We start from the raw sequence: 26,852 nt of genomic DNA on the forward strand, positions 1-26,852 counted from the left end.
TCTAAGAAGCTTTTGTTTTTCTGACAGTACTGGGTTTAAACTTGGGGCTTGTGCGTATGAAGGCAGGTGCTCCACCAATGCATGCCAGCCCCAATTCTGAGCACCTCAAATGCCGCCAAATTCTGACTCCCTGGGGGAGAGGGTTGAGAGTGTGACAGAGGTGAAGGTGCTGGGTACCTCGTATGCCAGTACAGAAGTACCACAATGAAAACAATTAATGTGCTAATAAAAAGAGATCGTCAACTTCGGACCCCTTATGACCTTTGTTGTTTGGAAGCCGTGGCAGGGGCGGCCAGGAAGGCCGGGAAGGAGGCTGCAGCGACTGACCCGCTGCTCTCCGGCACCACCAGCCCTCCTGCCGCTCTGTGCCTCAGTGTCTGTGCCATACCAGAGCCCTGACAGGAGCGTCAGATTAAAACCCACAGGACTCCCACGGCACCTGAATTTCAGATACAGCAATTTTTAGTATGTTCTGTGCAACAACCAGACAGCCTGGACTTGTGCCAACTCCAGGCACCAATGCACACACAAGTGGCCTGCCAGAGAAGCCCAGGGTAACTCCCACCCCACATGCCATGCGCCCCTACTACCCTGGGCCCTGGGGGCCCTGCTCCTGAATGAAGGTACCCAAGGCTAGCACTCTACTACCCTGAGCCACAGCTTCATTTCCAGCTTTTTGGTAGCTAATGGGAACTTTCTTGCCCAGCCGGCTATGAGTCACAATCCTCAGATCTCAGCCTTCTGAGTAGGATTACAGGCTTGAGCCACCAGTGCCCACCCAGCACACTCTTATTTATTTTTAAAGGTGAAGGCAACATGATAGAATGTAAAATAAAATAGATTTTGGAGTTATAAAAACTGAGCTCAAGAGGCTGGGAAGGTGGCTCAGTGGTAGAGCGCTTGCCTCGCATGCATGAGGCCTTGGGTTCCATTCCTCAGCACCACGTACACAGAAAAAGCTGGAAGTGGTGCTGTGGCTCAAGTGGTAGAGCGCTTGCCTTCAGCTGAAGAGCTGAGGGACAGCGCCCAGGCCCAGAGTTCAAGCCCCATGACTGACAAAAACAAAACAAAACAAAAAAGAGCCCAAAGAACTGAAGCGAGTTAATATAGGCCAGGTGAGAGTAAGATAACAGTTCAGTCTGTCTTCATAGAGGGCGTACAGATCCTAAGCTTGGCACGAGGAGAGCAGGCTAAGAGCTGCTTTCTTGTTTCTTTTCCTTCCCTGCTTTCCCTCCCCCTGCCCTGAACCCCTTCTTCATCCCTGCTCCTCACCCCTCCTCTCATTCCAGAAGAGCCAGCGTCCATCCCTCCTTGCGAGAGGAAGTCTCCCACCTCAAGTCTCCACTAATGACTTTAGCTTGCCAGGGGAAAGGAGGGTCTCGAGTGGGCTCTGCCGGGCTGGCAGGCGTGGGTAAGGGAGTGTTTTGGCAGTGAAGGAGGCTTTACTTAGGGACCCACGGAGACTTCCCAAACAGATGGCTCCTCCGGGGGCCTGGACCATTACTGAAGTCATTTTGCTTTTCTTTTACACTCAGGGTTCAAATAAAGTCTCTGAGACACTTGGTTGGTGGAGATTTTAAATCACAAGCTCGATTTGATGCCCTCCAATACAGTTCTTAAGGAAGACTAGGTAGAAATAGTTGACAGTGCTTTGAAATGAGAGAAGAAATTATATTTTGGTAAACCGATGTGTTCTTTATGTGCTTTCATTACCAGGTGGATTGCTCCAAGTCATGCAATAAATGATGATTACATTTCTAAGAGTTGCCATCATTTTCTAGGTGAGATTTCACACCTCCTTTGAGGGAGACATCAGGGTGCCCCAGGCTCCTTGCTGTCCCTGGAAGGGGAGGCCCTGCAGGGCCCCGCGGGTGTCAGGTCAGATCCTGTGAGGGGACGCATGGGGAGATTATTGGGGTCTCTGACCTTGACCCAAGGGTGTGAGGAGGAGGGCAACTCTAACTTCTCTCAGGAGAAGGATTGTCAAATTCCTGCAACTGGAAATGACAAGGGCAGAAGCAGAAGGGGTTTGTCTGTGACAAGGAGACCCTACAGAAATTCCCAAGTGATGTTCATAGAACTGCGTTGGACAGTACCATGGGAAGTGTTACTATTTTACATACAATTCGATTACAAATTCTTAAAATTTATAAGACATTAAAATAATCTTCTAATAAAATCAGCCTTCAGTATAAGGAATCTAAATTTCTTATCTTGTACACTTCTAAATAAATAACTTTGATCTGCAACCATTGAAAATATTACAGTTCATGATAGACAAGTCAAACAGCATTGTAGGCGAAAACAACTTAAAAAACACACGGAACTGAAATGATAGAAAAGCCATAATTAAATGTGGCATTGGGAGAAGTGAATGCGTGCTCAGCAGCATACATCCAGCCTCTACAAAAAGCCCTTGAAGGTTCCGTGGCCTAAATAAAGAAGCAGAAGCAGGCAGGGAGGTACTGAGCCGGCCAGTCGCAATGTAAATCCATGTCTCCCTTCTCCTTTCTGATGATGCTGCTAACAGAAAAACACTTGCTAAAAAAACTATAGTTCATGTTTGTTTGCTTTTTTAAGTGTTGCTTAAGATATAAAAAGTCAAAGCAAGGCTTTCTAGATATCAGGCCACTGTACCTTACGGAAGGAAAGGCTGCTGAATGAGGAATTTAAATAAAGCGATACTGGCCTATGTGAATAAGGTATAATTGAATTTCTGCTTAGACCGCCAACTAGGGTCTAAATCAAACCACGATAGAATGCACATCAAGCAGATTAGAGATCTGCAAAACTGAATTACAGATGGTGGTTTGATTTCACTTGCTGAAGCCCTGGTTTCTTTTATGTGGACATCCAGTGTGAATTTTATCCTACCCATGGTGGTATTCCAGTCCGCAGAGTCTCAGAACACACTAGGTGCTCAGTGAGTGGTTTGCTGGGTGGAAAAGGGTCCAGCACTCAGGGTGTCATGTGGAGTCCAAGGGGGATTCCTGCCTGGGACTCAGGGAACTCCTTAATCTTGCCTTCAGGCCTATGGTTAATTCTTGGCACATCAGTCAAGTTAACTGCCACACATCTGTCTGTTTCTCATGTTGGGGCCACTATTTCTATAGTTCATCTAAGCCTTCTTCAAAGATTTGTGCCTGCACATCATAGTCAAGTTAAAAGAATAATCTTTGTTACTATGGGCTCAATATTTGCTTATAGGAACTGAAGCCCACGCACAGGTGTACATACGGACACCCATACACACAGCCATTTTACAAATGGAGAATGAAGTCTGGAACAATGCAAAAGCCAAAATTACACAGCTTCCAAGGCTAACTAAAAGATGACACTGAAACCATAAGGTAACTTTTTGGTGACATACCAGCTTATTGCGTGAGAAAGTGAAGTGACAGCTACAACCAACAAATGAGTAGAAGGTCGTGGACGCCACTGACCAGGGGTCTGAGCGCAGTGCGGCCACTTGCGCGCAGTGCCCCGCAGCCCAGGGCAGCCGGCGGCAGGCCTGTGTCCCACGCACCACTCCTGTCCTCACGCGGCCATTCTCAGGCCCTTCGGATCGCCCTTCCCAGCCGCTCTTTCTGACGTCCTGGGGAAGGGAGCATTTCAGAACTGAAACAAAAGCTGTTCAGGAAGTTTTGCATTTCATTCTCACGGCCAGCAAGCCTGTCCCTGCTGACCGGTCCTAGGAGAGGTAGATCCAATGTTTGACTTCTGCCATTCCCTGAAGGAGCTTGGTGTAATAGAAGTCCATGTTGTCTGCAAAGTCCGTACAGACAGGCGACTCCACGTCACCAAAAGTGCAGTAGAGCGCTGTGCCACCCATGCTGAGCAACACCGTGGCTATACACAGCAGGAGCAGTAAGATACAGGAGCCGCCTCCAGCTTCATCTGCAAATGAGAGGAGGGAGGAGGTCTCGTCACCACAAGGCAAACCGACAGAGTAAGGCCAGTTACTGCAGCTTCACACTAGAGCAACTCCTGAGGGCTGACGCTGACACCCCACAGCGTCAGACGCAATGCTGCTCATTTCCGTTTAGAATGACGGCCTTGAGTCTCTCTCCTAAGTTAGTGACACTGTGGCACGAGGTGGCTACTAAGTGAAGTGGCCTGAGAATCCCACACCTGGGTTCTTCTCTCTAAGCAGCTACTCAGGCCAAGGGAGCGGCCAACATGGAAAGCTGCGGGTGGAGGAGGCTGGGGCAGGGCCACACAGGTGCAGGCCTCACGCAGCATCACAGCTCTTCCTGTCACAGCCACAAGGAAGCTGCTTCACACTTGCGAGAAACACTCCGGCAGGTTCTGGGCCGTAGGTCTACTTGCCCTGATTTACCCGAGCCCTGGAGAAGCCTCTATCTGCACCCACACAGCTGCCCTGTTGGCTGCCGCAGGCACCTAAGTGTAGGCCTGAAGAGAGCCAAGCACAGCAGCAGGCTGTCCTCCTGGAGGCACTCTGCCACGGCACAGACCGCTCGTGAGTGCGTGTGTGCACGAGCTTCCCACACGAAGCACGAGTTTTATCTGGTCACTATAAAGATGACAAAACCAGAAGGTCATAAACAACAAAAGAAGAAAGGGCATGAAATGCGTTCTCAATGCTGAGGACTACAAGCTGAGGAGTTGGATTTGGTTTACTTATTTGTGCAAAACTGTTGCAAAATAATTTAAGATGGTTTCCTTTTTAAAATGTGTCTCCCAAAGAAGATAAAGCAACCAAGCTTCTAAACTCCTTACAAATCTTGTAGGCAAAGACCACGTCACGCAGCGATGTTAGAGTCAGTGAACACTGGCCGTCAGCACTGCTGGGCCCAGGCTGGGGGTTTACCTGGACCCAGGTGGTCTTCTGCTTCCTGGAACCTCACTCTTCGCTTAGACGGCCTCTGCGGCATTTGGGCAGGGCGCTGTCCTACAGAGTCGGTCCTCTTCTTCAGTATGGAGACCAGCCCCTCCGCCGGGACAACCTGGCAAGGGGCAGAAGAGCCGGGAAATAGCAACAATATTCCTCATGGAACCACAACAGGCTAATTTGACTCAACAGGGACTCAGGTTTCTTTTTCTAGCAGATATATCTACTATTTTTTTTTTTTTTTTGGTTGGTAGTGGGGCTTGAACTCTGGGCCTGGGCACTGTCCCTCTGCTCTTCAGCTCAAGGCGAGCGCTCTACCGCTTGAGCCACAGCGCCACTTCCAGTTTTCTAGTGGTTTATTGGAGATAAGAGTCTCACGGAGTTTCCTGCCCAGGCTGGCTTTGAACCGAGATCCTCAGATCTCAGCTTCCTGAGTAGCTAGGATTACAGGCGTGAGCCACCAGTGCCCGGCAGATGCATCTACTTTCTATAGAAAAAATTTACAATGCCCCAAATCTAACAGGGTTAAAACCTTCACTTCTGTGTGGGTGATATAGCCCCCACAAAACCCTGGATTCTCCTGAGCCCTGACCCGACCCAAGGATCAGGCCCCAGGTGACACTCAGGCCAGGGGCTGGGAGGGCCGGAGCCGAGGCTCCCCGGGAGCATTGCTGAGCCGACCACACATTGCTCTCTGTATCATCACTGGGCTGCGTCTTACTTAAAACGAGGCAGAAGCTCAACCCGCTTTTCCATTCAGCAGCAGGCTTTAAGAAATAAACGTGAAACTTCAGATACCTTTAATACCGAATTGTGTATACCTGGAATCCCACTTACTCAGGAGGCAGAGATCAGGAGGATCATAAAAAGGAAGCAAGACTCAGTCTCAACAAATGCGCCAGGTGTGATTCCAGTGACATGGGAAACCCTGGATAGCAGCATGCAGTCCAGGCTGGCCAAGGAGAAAGCACAAGACCTATCCCAAAAGAGCAGCAGAGCTCCTTTCAAAAAGTAAGGCCTTGAGTTCAAACCTCACCATGTGTATGCAAGTATGTACACACACAAACAACTTTTAACATCAAAGACTACTGTCCTAGGTTCCCATGAGAAAGTAACAGAACTTACTAAATAATGTTCTGTACTCAAAATATCTTGGGGACTTCTCTTAGAATTTCTCTTAGAGCTGGTTTACTATAGAGACATTACTTTGTATGCACAGGTTGGCAAACTATAGACCAAGGGAAGAGACCTGCTTTTTTTTTTTTGTTTGAGACAAGGTCTTGCTACAGAAGCCCCGGATGACCTCAAACTCTCCATTCTGCCTAGCCCCCGAGGGCTGGGATTACAGGTGTATATTACCCTGCCTGGTTTGGTTGCCTATTTTTGTAAGTAAAATTTAATTAGAAACCAGTCAAGCCTAAAGCCTAAAATATTCAGAATTTGACCCTTTGCAGAAAAAGCAAGCTAACACGTCTTTAACCTCCTACCCCCAATGCTATCTCTTTCTATACTGCCTTCTAGTTTTCATTTTGGCCACTTCTCTCTAGCCTACATCCTATCTCTTATTCAAAAGCAAAGCTGAAACAAGGGAAGAGGTGACTGTTCAAAAAGAAATGTACTCGTTACCTGACCTATGTAACTATAATCCTCTATATGTCACCTGAACAATAAATTAGATGAAGCAGCAAAGCTGGTAGCTCAGCACTGTAGTCTCAGCACTCTGGGAAAAGGCAGCAAGATTTTGAGTTCAAAGCCAGCCTGGGCTACAGAGCAAGACCCTGTATCTCAAAAAAAGAAAAAACCAAAGTAATTCAGGAGCTGAAAGAGAGGGAGATGGAAGGAAGCAGGCTCGGGGGTTAGACGCTGCGCCAGGGCCGCTGCGCAGCGGGCTCAGCACAGAGGTGGCGCAGCTCAGGTCCTGCTCGCTCTCAACTGTCTGTAGGTGATGACACAGGAGAAGCCCGGGCCACACACGCTGGACGGCAGCGACTTGCAGCCTCAGAGCACTCTCCGCGAGCACTGCCTGCAAAGTCATCACGATTCCAGCTCCAGCCAACAATCTCATACTGTGCTGTGCAAAAATATTACAGGTTCCATTAGTTTTTTTTTTTTTTTTTATAATTCAGGGCTTTTAGGGCTAAGCAACTCCAGAGGGCCTTCCCACAGGGCTTCTGACAACACAGGTCTATAGAAACCATTATCCTAAAAAATCAATACACCAGCAATTTAGTCTTTTTATAGGAACTGCATATTTAAGATGTCCTTATTCCGAGAAATCTACTTTAATGACACCAGAATGTCAAGCACAAATATGTAAAATAGTCTTAAAGGGCTTGTTCACACAACACTAAAAACAAATCATCTTACAAGAGGGAAAGAAATCTTAAGTTTCTAAGAAGCAAAGGATTTAAAATGGAAATTAAACAATATATTGCCACTGAGATATTATCGTTATCCATCTTCTCTGTAAGACATATGTATTCACCATATGTATTCTGAGAGGGCGGAATTTTTGTTTGCTTATTTTCATGATGTGGTGTTGCTTTTTGTCTAATTTTGTTTTGAACTCTTGGGCTCAAGTGATCTTCCTATCTCCTAGGGATGACAGATAGATCCCACTACCACTACTGCTAGACATTAGGGGAGATTTGAGGATTTGGTGTTGCTGGGATAGAATTCAGGGCCTTGTGCATGCTAAGAAAATGTTCCACCATTGAGCGATACATCTAGCTGTTTTAACTTAAAATTAATCCTATTTAACCAGTTCTGAAAGGCTGGGATGGTGCACAGATATAATATCAGCTACTTGGTAAGTGCAGACTAGGAGGATCATAGTTCAAGGTCAGTCAAACCTTTTTTTTTTTTGTCCATCATGGGCCTTGGAATATGGGCCTGGGTGCTGTCCCTCAGCTCTTCAGCTCAAGATTAGCCTTCTACCACTTCAGCCACAGCGCTACTTTCAGTTTTCTGGTGATTAATGGGAGATAAGAGTCTTATGGGGACTGGGAATGTTGCTTAGTGGCAGAGTGCTTGTCTAGCATACTTGAAGCCCTGGGTTTGATTTCTCAGTACCATATACACCGAAAAAGCCAGAAGCGGCGCTGTGGCTCAAGTGGCAGAGCACTAGCCTTGTACAGAAAATTTCAGGGACAACACACAGGCCCTGACTTCAAGCCCCAAGACTAACCCCAAAAAAAGTTTCATGGAGTTTCCTGCCCGGGTTGGTTTTGAACTACAATCCTCAGATCTCAGCCTCCTGAGTAGTGTGACAGGCGTAAGCCACCAGCGCCTAGCTAGTCAAACCATTTTTTAAGGCCAAAAATTAGTGAGACCCCATCTCAACAAACAAGTAGGGAGTATTGTGTTCATGTAATCTCAGCTACTGGGCACAGGCAGGAGCAGGAGGACTGCAGTATGAGACTGGCTCCCCAGGCAAAAATGCAAGACTGAAAATTTCCCAAGGGCTGATGGCGTGGCTCAGTGGTAGAGAGCTGGCCTAACAAGGGCAGGGCCTTGAGTTCAAACTCCAGTACTGTAAGGAAGAGAGAACAGAGGCAGGATGAGCCCCAGAGCCTCACGGCTGTGCAGTGCTTATCTTTGTGATTTGAATTTTGAATTTGTAAAATCAGGAAATAAACCAAGTGATATTAGGGGTGTGGACAACAGGTGCTGGCAGCTGAGAGGCTCAAAGGACAACACTCAGGCATACAGCTAGATGCAGTCCAACAGTGGTGCGGCCCAGCTCAGCTTCTGCTCAGCCTCAAGGGGTCTCTGTCTGCGGTGTGAATCTCACCAGGTCCCTCCGTATTTGCTATGGCTGGCAATGAACTTGGGAGCCTTTTTCGGGTGTGTGCGTGGGGTTGTGACAGTATTGTTGGTTGAATCTGGTGTCATCTGAGCCATGATTTGGGCAACCCTTTGAAAGAGAAAGGCAAAGTGAAAAATCACAGTAATGTGGGATAGATTTGTTCTGACCTCTTCCTTAATTCTTGGCTAAAAAAAAAAAAATCAACCCCCATTCTTTTTTCCTTCCTTCCTCCCAGATCATTTGTCTCAGAGGCCTCTGCGGTGTGAGCCGGGGCTGGCCCGCTTCCTACTCGCCCCCTTCATGCATCTTCCTTGGTGTTCCTCTTCTGTCTGTGTGTGGTCCCTGACACACATGGGTGGAGCAAGGCCACGGAAGCCAGCTGAGGACAGGACCTGCCAGCCAAGGGGGCGTCGCTTATTTTGAGATGGGGTTCTTGGACCTGCCCTTAATCAAGACTACTTACTCACCCCCTAGGGCGGTCAGACATCCAGAACTTAAGGAGCAACTGTGCCAGCTGCAGTGCACCTTATTCCATGACTGAAGGGCAGGTCAGCCCAAGCTCCGGGATGGTCCCGCTGGGTCAGCTCCAAGAGAGGCCAAATGTTTCTAAGGAAAATGGGTCATAGCAATGTGTCTCCGCCACACTACTCTCTAAAGGTGTGTGTATGTGTGTGTGTACAAACACACATGTGTAATATGTATAGTATATATGCATATGTATAGTGTATATAATATGTAGTATACATATATATCTATATGTATGGTGTAGATGTACATAATATATACAGCCTGCCTGTTACCACTGTCTACATTAAATGATAAAGAATTTTAATCTTTGTATATATGTTTATTTGTAGTGCTAGAATCATACCCAGGGCCCAACCTATGCTCAAAAGGGTAAAAGATAATTTAAATCTCAAAAACAGGGCTTCAAAACTAAATTTGTTTTCCACTTACTTCAATTAGCAAATTGCCTTCCTAGCCCAACAAAATACACCAAGCTCTTCCACTGAGAACACAAAGCAAGTCTGTGCTGTAATTAATGTAATTGCTATGGGTGCTCTGTGAATAAAAGCGTGCTTGAAGGGAAGCCATCTGGGAAGCCTTCCGCATCTGCAGGAACATGACTCTTCCAGCTCTACCCTTCCCCTCAAACCTCCACTGGCGTCTTACATAGAATCTACAACACGAGCTTGTTATAAAATCAAGTTATTGCTAGGTGCAGGTGGCTCTTGCCTGTGATCCTAGCTACTCAGGAGGCTGAGGTTCAAAGCCAGCCTGCTCAGGAAGTCCTTGAGATTCTTATCTCTATTTAACCAGCAGAAACCCAGAACTGGAGCTGTGGCTCAAAGTAGTAGAGAGCCAGCTTTGAGCAAAAAAGCTCAGGGACAGCACTCAGGCCCTGAATTTAAGCCCCATGACCAACAAACAAAACAAAACAAAAGCACAAGTTATTTTACAAGTTTACTGGAGAAGCAATCCCTAATATGAGCAGGAAAACATTCAGAACACACTGTTACTAAAAGTGCTTCATTACAATATCCACGGAGAAAACAGACATCCAACTGACACCCTTTTAGTAATACAGCTTTTCATTCCAGAACCTCAAGGCTGGCAAACTGTAAAAAAGAACACATGCTTTGTTTCCAACTATTCTGAGAACTAACCATTCATAAATTCATCTATGAGCACATCAAACATACCTTAAAATGCCAGTGATTTCACTACACAAGTATAAGCCAAGGTGAGCGCTAGCATTCCTCACTTAAAAAGCAAGTGATGGGCTGGGTCACGGCATCTCCAGCACCACACAAAATAAACCACGCCGGTCTACAAGCTAAGTACAATGTTTTCCATTTCACAGGGGGAACTTTAGCTCCACAGGCGGGAACACTGTCTGGACAGGCCACGTCCTGGTCAGTCTTCACAAGGCTCTTTCTCAGGCCTCATCAGCCCCGATTTCTGGAGGCAGAAGCCACCTCAAGGTCGCAAGCAACTACCTGAGCGTGCTGCTCAGTAATGAGCAGAGTCTGGGCCCAGGCTCAGGAGAGACTTCTTGCCACATCCTTAGCAGGGAAAAGATCCCATTTTCCGTAACTATTAAGTTTCCTTTGGTGTCTGGCGTTCATGGCAATTACAGTGAAAATGAACAGAGCTTTCAAATGGGACTAATGGGGCTTTTTGTTATTGTTTTTTGTCTTTCCAAAGTAGTTTCTACAGCTTCCAGAAACGGATCTTACCTGTCTCCCCAGGTAAGAGATGCTTAAACGAATGGCTAGATTTGTTATGTAGAGGCTTGGAGGAGGGGCAAGCTGATAAAAGGCAGTAGATTAATATCATGACTCCCAGCAACGCAAACTGACAGACCATTCGCAGCTGGAGTGGGGACTGAGCGCTGTGGTCAGGAAGAACCGGGTGGCCCAGCCCGGACCCACAGCGCTAACGCAAAGCACTGTGTGGACACAGCCAAGACCGGGAAACACAGATGAAGGGGTTTCTGGCAACGAAAACCAGGTATTTCCTAATGTCTGTGTAGACGAGGGGCTACCTCAGTGTTCTGTTCAGGAGATGATGCAGTAATAAGCTCAGGATCAGGGAAAGGAACAGTAAGAAGGCCAGGCACCCTCACTTCTGACCTGCAGGAAGTGTTCACGGCTGCCAGGGCGGTCCTTGTGCACCTCCCCTGCAGCCCCTGCAGGTTTAAAAGCATACCAGGGAGCTTACAGATAGACTCTAGCATAGAGTTTGAATGATGTAGTCTTTTTCTTGAGGGAAGGGGTGATGTCCAAACAGAAATTGCCTCTTCACTGTAACTCTTCGCTGTAATTGTAACCCTGTATACATCACCTTTAACAAAAATAATAACAAAATTAAAAATGTATTTATTCTCCTAAGTGAACTGAGACAGAAGGCCTTGCTGACCAGGGACGGAGGCCTACGACACTGCGGTTAAGGTGCAGACATGCTCGGCTGGATTCCCGTGCTCAGGAGCCTGCGCAAGACGGCGCAGGGCAAAGCCTCAGGGAACAGTGCGCGCGCCCCCCCCCCCCCCCCATCAGCACTCGGAAACGAGACATTTGAAGGTAGTGAACAATACGGGCTTCAGTGACCAAGGACACTTCTGGCAGAGGACGTCCCGCGGCCCACACCCTGAGCAGAGGAAAAGGCCTGGCCTCGATGTTGAGGGTTGGGAAGAAACAGAGAAACAGGTTCATCACTTCGGGGCACCGCTGACCTAGCCCAGAAGAAAGCAGCACAGGGGACCGTCTGTGTGCGAGGTGTGCCGGGGCAGCACGGGGCCGGGCTGACTGGCGTGGCCAGAGCGGAGGTCAGGTCAGGTGGCGTGGGAGGCTGAGGGACCGGGTTGCCAAGAGCCCTGAGCCCTGCATCTAGGACATCTAGCCAAGCAGCATAGGGACACATAGGGAGCCCAGGGGACTCCCAGTTGAGATGCTCAAATCTATAATTCTGTGTGTCACACGGGGACCCTTGGACATTTGATTCAATTGTAGGAGTGTGTGTATGTGTGTGCCAGTCGTGGGCTTGAACTCAGGGCCTTGATGCTGTTCATGAGTTTTTTTTGCTCAAGGTTAGTGCTTTCCCAGTTGAGCTACAGCTTTAGCTCTGGCCTGCTGATAGTTGTCTACCAGAGATAAGAGTCTCAGGGATTTTCAGGCTTAGGTTGGCCTCAAAATGCAATCCTCAAATCTCAGTCTCCTGAGGTAGCTATGGTTCCAGGTGTATACCGTTGTACCCACCTTAATCATAGTTTTAAGATTATGTGGGCTAGGAATGTGGCTTCATGGTAGAGTGCTTGCCTAGCATGCATGAAACCCTGGGTTTGATTCCTCAGTACCACATAAACAGAAAAAGCCAAAATGGCGCTGTGGCCCAAGTGGTAGCATGCTAGCTAGCCTTGAGCAAAGAAGAAGCTCAGGGACAGTGTCTAGGCCATGAATTCAGGCCCTAGGACTGGCAAAAAAGAGAAAGAAAGAAAAAGAGAGAGAGAGAGAGAGAAAGAAAAGGAGGGAGAAAGAAAGGGAGAGAGAGAGAGAAAGGGAGAGAGAAAGAAAGAATATGCATCCTTCTAGATAAGGCTTGAAAACCTCCTTGTAGCTGGGCACCGGTGGCTCACGCCTTTAATCCTAGCTACTCAGGAGGCTGAGATCTGAGGGGCACCATTCAAAGACAGCCCTGGCAGAAAAGTCTGTGAGACTCATCTCCAATTAACCATCAGACACTGGAAGTGGTGCTGTGGCTCAAGTGGTAGAGTGCTCGCCTTGAGCTGAAGAGCTCAGGGATAGTGCCCAGGCCCAGAGTTCAAGCCCCATGACCAACAGAAAAAAAAAAAAAGAAAGGAAAATAAAATCCTTGACCACTGCACATCACGATCCATGTACATGTGAGAAAAGCCTCAGAAGTGCGACATGGCACCCCTCCAAGTCCTTTGAGGGTGCATGGACAGTCCTGAGGTTTAAACTCTGGGCCTGGTAACTGGTAGGTAGGTACTATATCACTGATCCAATAGCCTGAGCCCCTTTTGTTTAGTTTACTTTTCAAATAGGGCTTTCTGCGTTTGGCTGGCGCCATACTTGGGTGGACTGCAGTCCTGTTCCTGAGAGCGGAGAGAGCAGGAGTGTGCCACTATGTCCTGCCTTCATTCCTGTTCTCAAACAATGGACACTGCACTCTGATGATACTCGGACTCTCTAACAAGAAATAATGGCAATGAAGATATTAAAGGCATTGCTCAGTGAAATTATTCCTGTGTTTGAAAAAATGTTTAGCAAATGAGGAAAGGTTCATGAACACTTATTTCTGTATTAGTGACTTAAAATAGTGGAGCTATTTTTGGTTCTCCCAGAGATGAATCTAATTGTGAAATCAGTGCTTCCTCAGCCTTATGGTTATCAGAAGCCCTGGAGCCAAAGCTGAACAATGAGGGAGTGTCAGGGACTAGAAGCAAAGTGGAAGCTGACTACTTTCTGCACAGTGCTAGAACCCTTGAGGCAGCGTTACTGGCAGACAAGGCACCACCGGAGGTCTGGGTGAAGTGAAGAGGGGTGGACAGGGACTCACTCACGTGGGTGAGTGGGCCCAGGGGCCGCTGCGCCTCCCAGGACCCTGAAAATTCTATGTAGGTGCCTTGCTTAAGAACCATGTTCTCAAGGGGAGCAACACCTACATCAGAAGCCATTCTAGAACTGTTAGCTAGGTATGATAGCCTAGAGCTGGTTCCTTGCTGTATCCTTAAAATTCTCCTGAAGACACAAACTAGGTTTAGATGAGGAAGGCACATATTTGTACTTAAATTTTTTTTCTTTTTTTTTTTTTTTGTCGGTCGTGGGGCTTGAACTCTGGGCCTGGGCGCTGTCCCTGAGCTCTTCAGCTCAAGGCGAGCGCTCTACCACTTGAGCTACAGCGCCACTTCCGGTTTTCTGGTGGTTTATTGGAGATAGGAGTCTCACGGTCTCTCCTGCCCGGGCTGGCTTTGAACCGCGATCCTCAGATCTCAGCCTCCTGAGTAGCTAGGATTACAGGCGTGAGCCACCAGCGCCCGGCTTTTTTCTTTTTTTATTGTGAAAATACAGTACAGAGGGGTTACAATTACATCTTAATTTAAAATTTTTTTACTTTTTTTTTGTCTTTTCTTTTTTGGTACTGGGGATTGAACTCAGGATGTTCAGCCCTTAAAACCTATTTTTTAAAAAATTAATAATGAAGTGCTAGGAGTGTAGTTCAGTGGTAAAGTGCACGCCTAGCAAGTGCAAGGCACTAGGCTCAATCCCCAGCACCTACCCACCTTCCTACCCAGCAACCTACCCTACCTACCTACATTCATACATGCCTACCTACACACACACACACACACACACACACACACACACACACACACACACAGTGAACACCTAGCAAGTGCAAGGCAGTGGGCTCAATCCCCAGCACCTACCCACCTTCCTACCCAGCAACCTACTCTGCCTACCTACCTGTATACATATATACCTACCTACACACACACACATACACATATATACCTACCTACACACATATACACACATGTGTGTATATATGCATGTACACATACATGCAGGCAAGTTTGTACTTATAAACAAAAACAATTAACTGGATATTTTACTTAGCTCAAAATCTCTTAAGGTATTAAGAAAATATTAAGCATCAGTGACTTTTTAGTTTTGAAACCGTCTTTTGCTGACAGATCCAGGCAGCCTTTTTTATAGTATATCTTTTAGAACAGAGAAGTAGTAACTATTCGGAAAGTAGAACAGTCCTGGGGTCAAGACATGTGTTTACTTGGCAAAGGCTCTACTCCTGAGCTATACTCCTAGCTCAGACAGTGAATTTTCAACCACCATTAATTTAACTGAGAAGACAATTTAAATTTAAAATACATATAACATATACATAATACATATAATTCCTATTGCTTTCTCACTCCGTAGTAGTGGGAAAAGATACTGGGTATGAACTTGTGAAATGACTACTCTCTTTAGTTCTGATGTCATTAATTCCATAATTAAGTAACTTCCTGTACCAGCAATCCATGCTTTACTATTAGCTCTAGTAGCTAGCTGTTTTTTATTGTTGTTGTTGTTGGTCGTGGGGCCTGAACTCTGGGCCTGTGCAGTGTCCCTCGGCTCTTCAGCTCAAGGCTAGCACTACCACTTGAGCACGTCAGCCCTATTTCCGGCTTTTTCTGCTTATGTGGTGCTGAGGAATTGAACCCAAGGCCTCATGCATGCAAGGCAAGCACTCTACCACTGAGCCACCTTCCCAGCCCCAAGTACTAGCTGTTTTTTTTTAAACTATATTTAAAGTTACACAAAAATCTGTGAAACATAAAACTGCCATTTTAGTCCTTTGTAAAGTAGGCAACTCAAAGCACTACATTGCAAATGTTGTATTCCATACCCACCCCCCCACTTGTCATTTCTAAACAGATTTTAAGCCCAGTAAGCAATCCTGTATCAGCTGGTTAAGAGAAAGTTAAGAAGCAAAATCAGTGTGTCTGGGCTGCTGTGCAGACAGCCAAGTGGTCTGGTTAAAATAAACAGAATGGCTACGGGGCCAATGCCTTATTGCTGTATTTTTGCATAAAAAAATTCTGGACACTTTATAAAGAGGTGACTCACAAAGGAAACCAGCAAGGTGACAGTTGTAGAAAGCGTTTCACAGAGGTCTACTTTCACATATATTTTGTTACCTATTTTGCTGTTATTTTTGCACTGCCTTCCTGAAAGTTGCTAGCAAACAAAGGGTGTAATTGGAACCCAAAGGCCAACTTGAAACACAAGATTAGAGCAGAGAAAAGACAGATGGCTCAGTAATTTCCACAAGGTAAGCAGGCGCAGGCGCAGAGCCCCTCCCCAAGCCTGTGGAGTCCGCGGGCGCCCCTCCCCTCCCCTTCCCGCAGCCCCCAGAGTCTGGCCTGCTCCTCCCAGCTGGCCAGGTGACTATGGTGAGCGCCATGGTTTCACCATGCCTTCCATCTTTTCTCCTTCACGCCACTTTTAAAAACTAATTAAAGAAAGAAAAATGGTCATCTTTGACTTTTTTTTTTGGCAACTTAATATCTTAAAGATTTTAGAACTTCCTGTCCATGCTTTAAACTGTTTTCTCTTTCTGCTACAATATTTCAGAGAATTAAAAAAATATATATATAATAAGGGGAAGAAACAGTGATACATGCTATATTTTATTCTCTAGATATATGAGGAGAAAAATAGGATTTCTCATTGTGATATGCCTAATGTTGTTTTCACCGTAATTCCTGGAATGAGAAATAAAAGCACTGAGTCCTGCACCGTATGGTGAAGGCATTCAATTTAACTTCTTCAACTATAAACATTATCATGGTTATGTCATTTTATTCAACATAAACACATAAATATCACTAGCAATGGTTAAAAATACATATTAATAAAAAATTTCCCTCATTTGCAACAAAAGAAAGCTTATAGACACAAAACATTGTTTGTACGTATATAAGCTTTTACTTTGATTTACCTCTGCGATCTCTATCCTTTTGGCCAGATCATCCAGAGAGAGACAGCTGTCATCGGCAGGCAGGCTCTCCGGGAGTGTATACGACGCCTCTTCAGGAGAAAGGTCTTGAAGATCAGAGTCGTCGTCTTGGTTGTCCTCATAGGAAACAGAGTCCTTGGTGTCTTTTAGGCACCCCAAGAGGCCGTTCAAATAGTCTTCGGTTTCCTTATTCACTTGGTCATCCTCACCCCCCTTGTCCTCTGGGGCCATGTACACTTCTGGAAGCTGAGCACTTAAGTCACATAGTTTCTTATTTTGACAAGGTGCATTCTCAGAGCCAGTCTCTGAGGCACTCTGACTCTGTGGTGATTTTCCATCGCTGTCTGCCTGATCAGACTCCCGCAGTTCATTTAGTGCATTGTTCTCCAGCGGAGCCCTGGACGACGCCTCAGAAGCACCCTGAAGTGGCAGGTGGAGCTCTGGTCTGCGAGCCTGTGAAACCAGGCTAGGAGGGGCGTGGTCGCAGCCCGGGGGGCCCAGCGGCTTTATCAACGACTCACTAGGTGGCTCTTCCTCAGGGCCAGCAGCAATGGCCCCCCCTTCGGCCACTTCTGGGTGGTCCTCTGTGTGAGCCGCCTGCAAGGAGCCAGCATGGGCAGCGGCTGCCCAGGGAACATCTGGCCCTGACCTGCTGCCTGCTGACGCTGCGGCCTGGGTGTGGCGCTCCAGCGTGGCTTCCTGGCTGCACAGCGGCTCCTCCGTGTGGCCCTTTCCTGTAGTCACTGGGAGGCCCTGGGCCTGTGCCTGGGCGTCCACTGGATTGCAGCCAGAGCTACTCTCCCGCGGAGCCTTCTCATGCTGCTTCTCTTGACATGGTTCCAAGCCAGAACAAGTTTCACTCTCTAAAGATGATGAAAAATGAGTTGTTTAAAAATGCCAAACAGTGCTTTGTACAGAACAACAGGATAGCAGCGACCCTCTAGCCTCTCATGAGAAAGTCTGTCATCAGGTGCACAGTGTACTGTAAAAGTATTTAGTAAAGTGTCAATTTAATAAGAAGTACAAATTATTCAAAAGTATGTTAGTTTTAATTAATAACAACCTTCATTTCCATGAGTGTATTTACTGACCTTGTGCATTTAAATAAAGGTAGAAAAATTACTTTCATTATACATATTTGTTTTTTTTCTTTATAAGTTGTGGGACTTGAACTCAGGAGTTTGGCGCTGTCTCTGAGCTTTTTTGCTCAAGGCTAGTTAGTGCTCTACCATTCTAAGCCACAGCACCACTTCTGGTTTTCTGGTGGTTTATTGGAGATAAGGCTAGTGTTCTACCACTTTGAGCCACAGAGCCATTTCTGTTTTTTTGAGTGGTTAAGTGGAGATAAAGAGTCTCATGGGGACTTTTCTATCCAAGCTGGCCTTGAACTGTGATCCTCACATCTCAGCCTCCTGAGTAGCTGGGTTCACAGGTGTGAGCCACTGGTACCTGGCTTTTTTTTTTTGTCAGTTGTGGGGCTTGAACTCTGGGTCTGGGTACTGTCCTCAGCTCAAGGCGAGTGCTCTACCGCTTGAGCCACAGCACCACTTCCATTTTCTAGTAGTTTATTGGAGATAAGAGTCTCACAGACTTTTGTGCCCAGCCTGGCTTTGAACTGCAATCCTCAGATCTCCTGAGTAGCTAGTATTACAGGTGTGAACCACCGGCACCCAGCTTGGTGCCTGGCTTTATACTTGATTTTTTACATAACCTTAACATAAAATGTAAGGAAAGTACTAATAAAGCTACTGAAACTAAAAAGACAAAAGTAAGTGATTTCAAATGGAAAACTTTTATGTAATACCCTTAAATGTATTTTAAAATTACTTGCAGTTTCTTAAAGCAAACTGTAGCAAAAAAAAAAAAGTCTGGGCAAGAAGTAGAAACAGATTTGAATTTTGACACCTCTTTCAATTTTTATCTGTAAGATTAATATGTACTCTCCTCTCCCCTCCCTTAACCAGTTAAGAAATATCCCTGTAAATAATGACTGGGAATAGAACTGGCTGTCGGATAGCAGAGAAGCATGCTTCCTGATGAGATCTGCTCACACCTGCTTCCTAGTGAGATCTGCTCTCACCTGCTTCCTGGTGAGATCTGTTCACGCCTGCTTCCTAGTGAGATCTGCTCACGCCTGCTTCCTGGTGAGATCTGCTCACGCCTGCTTCCTGGTGAGATCTGCTCACACCTGCTTCCTGGTGAGATCAGCTCACGCCTGCTTCCTGGTGAGATCTGCTCATGCCTGCTTCCTAATAATATCTGCTCACACCTGCTTCCTGGTGAGATCTGCTCACGCCTGCTTCCTGGTGAGATCTGCTCACACCTGCTTCCTGGTGAGATCTGCTCACACCTGCTTCCTGGTGAGATCTGCTCACACCTGCTTCCTGGTGAGTTCTGCCCTCCAACTTCCCGGTGAGATCTGTTCACACCCACTTCCTGGTGAGCTCTGCCTCCTCCCTGGTGAACTCAACTTTCTTCCACAGGCGTATTATTTAATTTACATAGTGGGCCAGAGGTGAAGATGGAGGATAAAGTAACATTCCATTTGGCTTTCCATTTATTTGTACTTTATTAGGGCATAATTGACCATCGAAGTCCATACCACACCAAAGGGAAAAACCAGCCTACTTCCCTCCCTCTCTTCCTCACCCCTTCCTTCCTTTGGATAATCACCTCATGTCTGAAAAGCAGAGGGCATCCATTCAGTAGTGTGTTATTCCTCCCATACCCACTCAAAAATCACCTAGATACTGAGAAGTTACCGTCTGGGAGAGGCCTACGTTCCTCCTCTTGCTATCTAACAATCATACACACTTTCACTGCAGGCAAACCTCTGGACATTTCCCTCCCTGGGTACTCATTATCTGAGGAGGGCCACAGCCAGCTAGAAAAAGGGCAAGCCTTTCTCCCACAGATTCCTAAGGGTCCAATAGATGGCCATCAAAGCACATGAGAGGACTGGACGGGGAACGCTGTCCCACCTCAGGGTCAGTTACCCAAAAGACCACACATATCTCAGGAGGTGAATCCTACAGGCTCCGATTAACAACCCCCCCCCCCCCCCCCCCCCCCCCCCCCCACACACACAGGAGCACTGAGGCAGCCACAAGCACCAATCCAGATAGCTGCCTGGGTCCAAGCACAGAGAAGACCTCTGAATAAAAGAATATATTGGTGTTCACATGAACTATGGACGATACAGGACCACGTGCTTGAGAACTGAAGCACAACTACTGAGTAGCTCTAAGAAATTCAAGTTACAGAATTTGTCTGGGAAACCACTATATGAGTAAAGGTGAGGCTGCCACTAGAGCTATCCCAGGAATTGCCCTCGCAAGAACTGACGAGGCAACAGACTTACAGAAGCTTCATTAACACACTGGTCTGCTGCACCCTACCATCAATAGAAGCTATGGAAAAAGACCAGCATTCCAACCACACCTGGAGAGTCATCTGTAGCACTGTCATTCCTTCGAAAGCTTGCTTCACCAGGCTGCGGGGGAGGTCCTCTCCCCGCACTCAGTCCCACCCTCCGCAGGCGAAGAGGCACTACCAGATGTCTGGTCATCGCCACAGCTTACTTGGCTGCATTCAGTTACAAACAGGAAGATCGAGTTGGGTTCCAGTTGTGAACAAAAGTGCCAAACCAACAACTTCCAAGTTAGTGCCTCAGCTTCCCCTGCTGGGCCATGCTACCACAGCAATGATGGGGCTGGGCAGCAACCAGTCATCTGCCTCAATTCAGACCAAGAGCCATGGAGCATTCTCCTCAAGGAGATGCAGCCACATCCAAACTAAGCAATTATTCTGGGACGCATGCCCCTGCCTTGGCTGTTATGAACCTGATTTTACTTTGGTTTTTGTATGAAAATGACTAGAAAAGAGACAAGAAGAATAGACCACGGTAGGGTTGATCTAAGGCAATATCCTTAACTTGCTTCACAAGAGAAACAGAGACACAGATTTGAAAACATGAAAAAGCAGCTTTCTAAGAAGGAAGGGCTAATTGATGGCAGTCCCAGCACCTGATATATGGATCACTCATCAAACACCTGCTACTTCCTTCTGCAATGCTAGGCTCTAGGCCCAGGACCAGAAAGCTCAAGAAACAGCAGAAAAAAAAATCACCCTAAAACGTTTATTCATTTTTATTTCCAATGTATTTATAATAACATACATTTAGAAATGAGTTTCTAAGTCTTTTGACAGAAGATAAAAGATGGAATAAAATACATCACACATGCTTTATAGTAGTGATATACAGATTAAAGCAAAGAGGTAAGCTGCTGTAGGTAATTCCCAAGACAGAACTTTTAACTATCTAGATTTACAGAATAGATTGCTTGTGGTTAAGTTATTTTTTTTTGAGACAGCTCTTGCTATGCTGCCAAAACTCATAATCCTCTTGCCTCAACTGGGGCTGAAGGTATGTGCAGACACAACAACTGGGGCTGAAGGTGTGTGCAGACACAACAGCTGGGGCTGAAGGTGTGTGCAGACACAACAGCTGGCGCTGAAGGTGTGTGCAGACACAACTGGGGCTGAAGGTGTGTGCAGACACAACTGGCGCTGAAGGTGTGTGCAGACACAATAGCTGGGGCTGAAGGTGTGTGCAGACACAACAGCTCTAGTAACTGTTTTTAGTTTAGTTTTTTTTTTTTCTAAAGCAGAGAAGACTGTTTAAATATACCAAATCCAATTCAATTTCTGAGCATCTAATCTAATTTTTTCTGGACCTGGGAACTGAACTCAGATTTGATATGTGTCAAGTTCTTTACTGCTGAGCTTCATACTAGCAACTTTGCAATATTTTCACGTTCTATCGGATACAAGAACCACTTACTAAACACATGGAAATAATTTTGTTTTTACAAGAATTCCATTTTTATACTATCTAAAAGTAAAACTATGCAACCTAAAAACTTTTTCTAGAAGTAGATGTACAAAAACTTAAGTGCAGAAACAATCCTCAGAGGCAATTCAGATGTGGTCCATAAAATACAACAGAAGTAGGCATCTTACCTTCCTTCGCACCCGACTCTTTGGCTGTGGTTCCTCTTTCCTTTGTATCTTCAGACACTGTTAGCTGTGTGGACCATTTCCTTTCAAGGTACTTTTCAACAGCTGCGATCTAAAATGTTTTAAAACAAACTGACTTTTTTGGGGGGAAATAGTTACATTATCTTTGAAAGCTAAAAATATCTTGAGAAATATTTATTTTTTAAAACAGCCCAGGCAACTGACATATGACACTAATATCTTCCCCCATATTTTTAAAAGAAACAATCTCTTACCTTATGTTTGGGTAAATGAGGGCTATAGAGAAAAAAATAGGAAAGAAAAAAATAAAAATAAAGAAGTACAGCATGCTTCCAAACAAATGTTACTGAAATGTCTATAAAAAAATACAGCTTCTCCAGATCTAATATTAGCCCAGAACATTTCCATTGCTGAAACACTACCACCAGCTTACATAGTTCAAAGTACAGCTAGCGACATCATAAGTTAATCTCATTACATAGCCAATGACTGCTAAAACCCCAATGAAGCTCCAAACTCTGAAATCCAGAAGTAAAAAAAGACTAACATTTTGCTAATAAGATATTTAAAGACTTCTTCACAGACATACATATTTTTAATTCTAGTCTGTATCACAGTCTAAACAGTTTATGGCAAGAGAAAACTGTAAAGGAATTAGCCATGGAAACAGATTACCAGAAAAGTAACTTTTAATTATTAAATTTTAAGCAATACCCAACATAGGAAAGGTGTGAACAAAAATATTTGTATATTATAGAGCAAGGAACAATTCAAACATTTACTGACATTAGATCAGACAGAGAAATCTCTGTACACGTACATGAAGAACCTGCACAGCAATCAAACAGAGCAAAACACATGACATGTGACACACTGCATAGCTGCATGAAGGATTCAAGAAGGTAGATTTAAACCCTGTCTGTCTGTCTGTCTGTCTGTCTGTCTGTCTGTCTGTCTATCTATCTATCTATCTATCTATCTATCTATCTATCTATCTATCTATCTATCTATATTCCTCTTATAGGAAACCACAGCCCAGGCAAATGGCAACGCTGTAAGGTGGGGTAATGGCCACAGGGGTGAATGAGGCTGGCTGTTCTGTATTTTAGATCCTGTCTGGAGTGCTAGCCAGATAGACATTTGTACAAAAAAATCATGAAACTAACATACTTAGCTGTATCTATAATTGGAAAAAAACTTTTTTGTGTCAGTTTTGGGGCTTGAGCTCAGGGCCTGGGCACTGTTTGTTCAAGGGTAGTGCTCTACTAGTTGAGCCACAGCTCTACTTCTGGCTTTTTTGGTAATTTACTAAAGTAAGAGTCTCATGAGGATTTTCCTGCCTGGGCTGGCTTCGAACCACGATCCTCAGATCTCAGCTTCCTGAGTAGCTAGGATTATAGGTGTGAGCCACCAGCATATGGCTGAAAAAATATTTTAAATATTAAAAAAAGTGTGAATAATAATTTGGGGACAGTTATCTAAAGATACCACGCTCACATTCTATACAAGTAAATGTTTATTAAGTGCTAAAATATTTGTAATATGTTAAGAAGTTATTAGTTCCATAAGGAGGGTTAAGGGAGATGTATTATCAAGTATTTTGAAAATAAAAGGAAAATAAATTGAAAGTTAACTTCAACTTACTAAAAATATAGGCTTTAGCTGGGTGTCACTGGCTCATACCTATAATCCTAGCTACTCAGGAGGCTGAGATCTGAGGATAACAGGAAAGTGTGAGATTTTTATCTCCTACTAAACACCAAAAAGCCAAAAGTAGAAGCTGTGGTTCAACTGTAGAGCCAACCTTGAGCAAAAAGATTTTACTTCAGAATTTCTGAAAATACTGTTTCAAAAGTCCAAAGTGAACCTAGTAATTTCACCATACCCATTTAAATTTCTTGATTTAAAAAGATAAAAGCCCAGAAAAGTTGATTATATATTTCAATGCTTAGTATATTTCCTTATTACCCAATTCACTCTGAATTATGACATACTTACTCTTGATGAGTTGTACAAAGTTTAGCAAGCTGTTCAAAATCTTCACCATCAAGTCCTTTTTCTGAATTCCTTAGAGGTGTAACTGTCTGTGACTGTACACTTTTCCATTTCATTTCTAAATTTAAAATATTTGTTAGTCACTGGCTTCTATAAAACATATTTAAGAGGGAAAAACAGTTTGTTGGCACTATTAATAAAAGTTAATAAGCAAAGTTACCTTCTCAAACAATTCAAGAGATAACAGTTAGATGTAGCTACACAATTACTTTGCAGTATAAGGAAACATCATCCCAGAGACTGAAGTAGCTAGTAGTGCATGTAATCAGAATAAATGCAGAAAGTGGCTCAGTTCTTCTCTTGGCATTTACCAAGAACACAATGCAAGGAAAATGATTTTCTTACAGTGAAACACAGCTGTGGCCAAACAGTTAACATTATTTGTAACATCTTTCTTTTCCTTTCCTATTTTATGATGTTGGGGAGGAACCTGAGAGTCTTGTACATGCTAGGCAAGAGCTCCATACTGAGCTACCCCCCAGGCTATACACTGGATTGTGGAACTTCTACTTTCTGATTTCCCAAATCTGGTTGAATTGTTAGGTTATTGATAATTCCAATCGGCTAGTGTGTACTCACCCCATTGCTCTTGTATGGCAGAAAGATTTGCAAGCAGTTGCTCATGATACAGCCGTTCCAGCTGAATGAATTTCATTGCTTTCTCATCTGAATAGAAAATTTGAGGAAAATAGAAATCAAGACTATTTACAGGGCTGGGAAGGTGGCTCAGTGGTAGAGCGCTTGCCTTGCATGCATGAGGCCCTGGGTTTGATTCCTCAGCACCACATAAGCAAAAAGAAAAAAGCCATTAGTGGCGCTGTGGCTCAAGTGGTAGAGCGCTAACCTTGAGCTGAACAGCTGAGGGACAGCGCCCAGGCCCAGAGTTCAGGCCACACGACCGGATCCCCCCAAAATAAATAAATAAATAAAAGACTATTTACATTAAATCCCATTTGGAAAAGAATGTGCTCTCTTAGGTGAGAGATTTGCATCTGACCCAAAACAAAAAAAGGAGAGGATTCTAAATTAAAAATACTTAAAGTAAGGTTTCCTGGTTTTGAAATAGGTACATTTTATTGTAGATCAGCAAACAGTAGACATTATAAAGTTTTTAGTTCATACCTATTTGCTGAATATATTTCTGGCACAGACAACTAAAAGTTATTTAACTGGAAATAACCTACATGGAATGTTTTAAGTCTATGTGTTTTCCTTTTTGAAATTCTCTTTAAACCATTTTTTGCCAGGCAATGATAAGACTGCTTCTGGTTTAAACCCACCCTGACCCTTTACTATAGTTCTCCATTGAATGCTCTCCTCAGGACCAGAGGGCCACACGCTCAATGACAGGCCAAGAACTTCCCTGGCCACACGCTCAACGACAGGCCAAACATTTCCCTGGCTCTTTAGAAAACCTTTCCTCATGCCAGCAGTCATTGTCCTTCCCATCTGCACAACACATTTGCATCTTATGAGGTCAACCTGCTACCTTCCTCTCGGCAATGTTCTAAATGCTGACCCAGAAAAGCAGGAGAAACTCACAGCTTCGCCTTTATCCTTCCCACGAACATGTGGTGGTTCAGATGTCCCTCTCATCCATCGTCTTAAAGGTGTCCCTGGGAGGGATCTTTAACTCCACTTTCCTATGTGGGAGCAGGACATGTTCCTCTGTCTTCTCCATTTCTCCCTGCTTTATCATGTTATTCTAAAATAAATCCTTTAAAACTTAGAAACAGGAACAATTCTCTCTGACCTCTGCCAGAGACTTAAAATACGCCAGTGCTTCTCAAACTTTATTGAACAAAAAAATGATCAGAAAAAAACTTTCATAGACAGGATCATGGTTCTGACCCCACAGAGGCTCAGATTCTGAGGCCTGTGACTTGTATTTCTCAGAAGTTCTCAGCGCTGCTGTTTTCTATATAAACTATAGCATGTACTAGCCAAATCGTTTGGTTAAGAGGAGAGAGTTCTCTCTTTACATCCACCAGAATTATATTTTCATTTAATAACTGACTGCCGTATCTGAAGCTGGACTTCAGTTCCTCAACAGCTTTCAAGCCAGTACTTGCTTTGCTTCATTCTGCTCAGAAATGTGATGAGAGTTAAAGAGATTAGGAAGAAAACTATACACTAATAGGGAAAATCAAATGCTTGGGATACATTCTGCTTTTAGATTATATAGTGGGCCATCCCAAAAGGAATTTTAAAAAGAGAAATGACAGGTCAGGCTAGTGGCTCACACTGTAATCCCAGCCGCTCCGGAGGCTGAGTTAAGAGGATCACAGTCCCTGGATGGCACAAAGCATGGGTACAAAGCGTGGAATCCTATCTGTGAAGTAACCTAAAGCAAAAAAGAGCTTGAAGCATGGCTCAAGTAGCAGAGTGTGCAAACCCCAGTACTATGGTAGGGGTTAGGAACGTTTCTTACAAAAGTTAGTAAGTGGTCTCACATGGAAACATCTCTTCTGCTTATCCCCAAGAAGAGCTGCCTTTCTTGTGCAGCTACATACACCCATGATCCACATACAGAGACATTTTGGTCAGCGATGAGCTACATGCAACCAGGGGCCCATACAATTATAACCTAACAGTAGAGCAGCTGTCTTAGCGTGATGTTTCCCGGCAACAAAATCACCTACGGATGCAATTCTCAGAACTTGCCCTTACCACTCATGACTTAGCTGTAATAAGACGGTCACAGGATTACTATATGTAATATACCCCCTATATGCTATGAATATTATTTGATGTGCATGAGAACAGGAAGAAAATCAAATGGATTTTTGAATTTTATTTTTCAGCAAGGTGTGCTTTTTCTTCTGAACATAAATATTTAATTTTGGTAAAATTAGGGCTTATTTATGAGAAGTCCAATTTAGATGTGTCTAGAGAATTTTCAGGAGTGACTGACATGTTTCCTACACCTTGCTTTCTGTGAGGTCACTGTCAAGACTCTATGGAAACCATATGATCTATATACACTGACTGCATACTCTCCAACATTACAAATAGATAGTTCTCTAAAGGTTCTATGGCTCTTACAATTAAGAA

At 44.8% G+C, this 26,852-nt stretch overlaps 1 protein-coding gene across 1 annotated transcript in view; it reads right to left on the reverse strand.

Moving 5' to 3' along the window:
* Positions 1 to 1,431: 1,431 nt before the first annotated feature.
* Cnst (consortin, connexin sorting protein) overlaps positions 1,432 to 26,852 on the reverse strand; it is a 58,428-nt gene continuing 33,007 nt past the window's right edge. The window contains exons 4-10 of the mRNA XM_013017283.1: positions 24,378 to 24,464; positions 23,742 to 23,856; positions 21,998 to 22,019; positions 21,726 to 21,834; positions 16,686 to 17,566; positions 4,832 to 4,967; positions 1,432 to 3,897 (exon numbers count right to left, since the gene is read on the reverse strand). Of these exons, the coding sequence (XP_012872737.1) occupies positions 3,692 to 3,897; positions 4,832 to 4,967; positions 16,686 to 17,566; positions 21,726 to 21,834; positions 21,998 to 22,019; positions 23,742 to 23,856; positions 24,378 to 24,464 (1,556 nt within the window). The 3' untranslated portion in view covers positions 1,432 to 3,691. The remainder of the gene's footprint in view (positions 3,898 to 4,831; positions 4,968 to 16,685; positions 17,567 to 21,725; positions 21,835 to 21,997; positions 22,020 to 23,741; positions 23,857 to 24,377; positions 24,465 to 26,852) is intronic.

The sequence above is a fragment of the Dipodomys ordii genome, unplaced genomic scaffold, assembly GCF_000151885.1.
Source record: "Dipodomys ordii isolate 6190 unplaced genomic scaffold, Dord_2.0 Scaffold35, whole genome shotgun sequence".
NCBI classification, from domain to species: Eukaryota; Metazoa; Chordata; class Mammalia; order Rodentia; family Heteromyidae; genus Dipodomys; species Dipodomys ordii.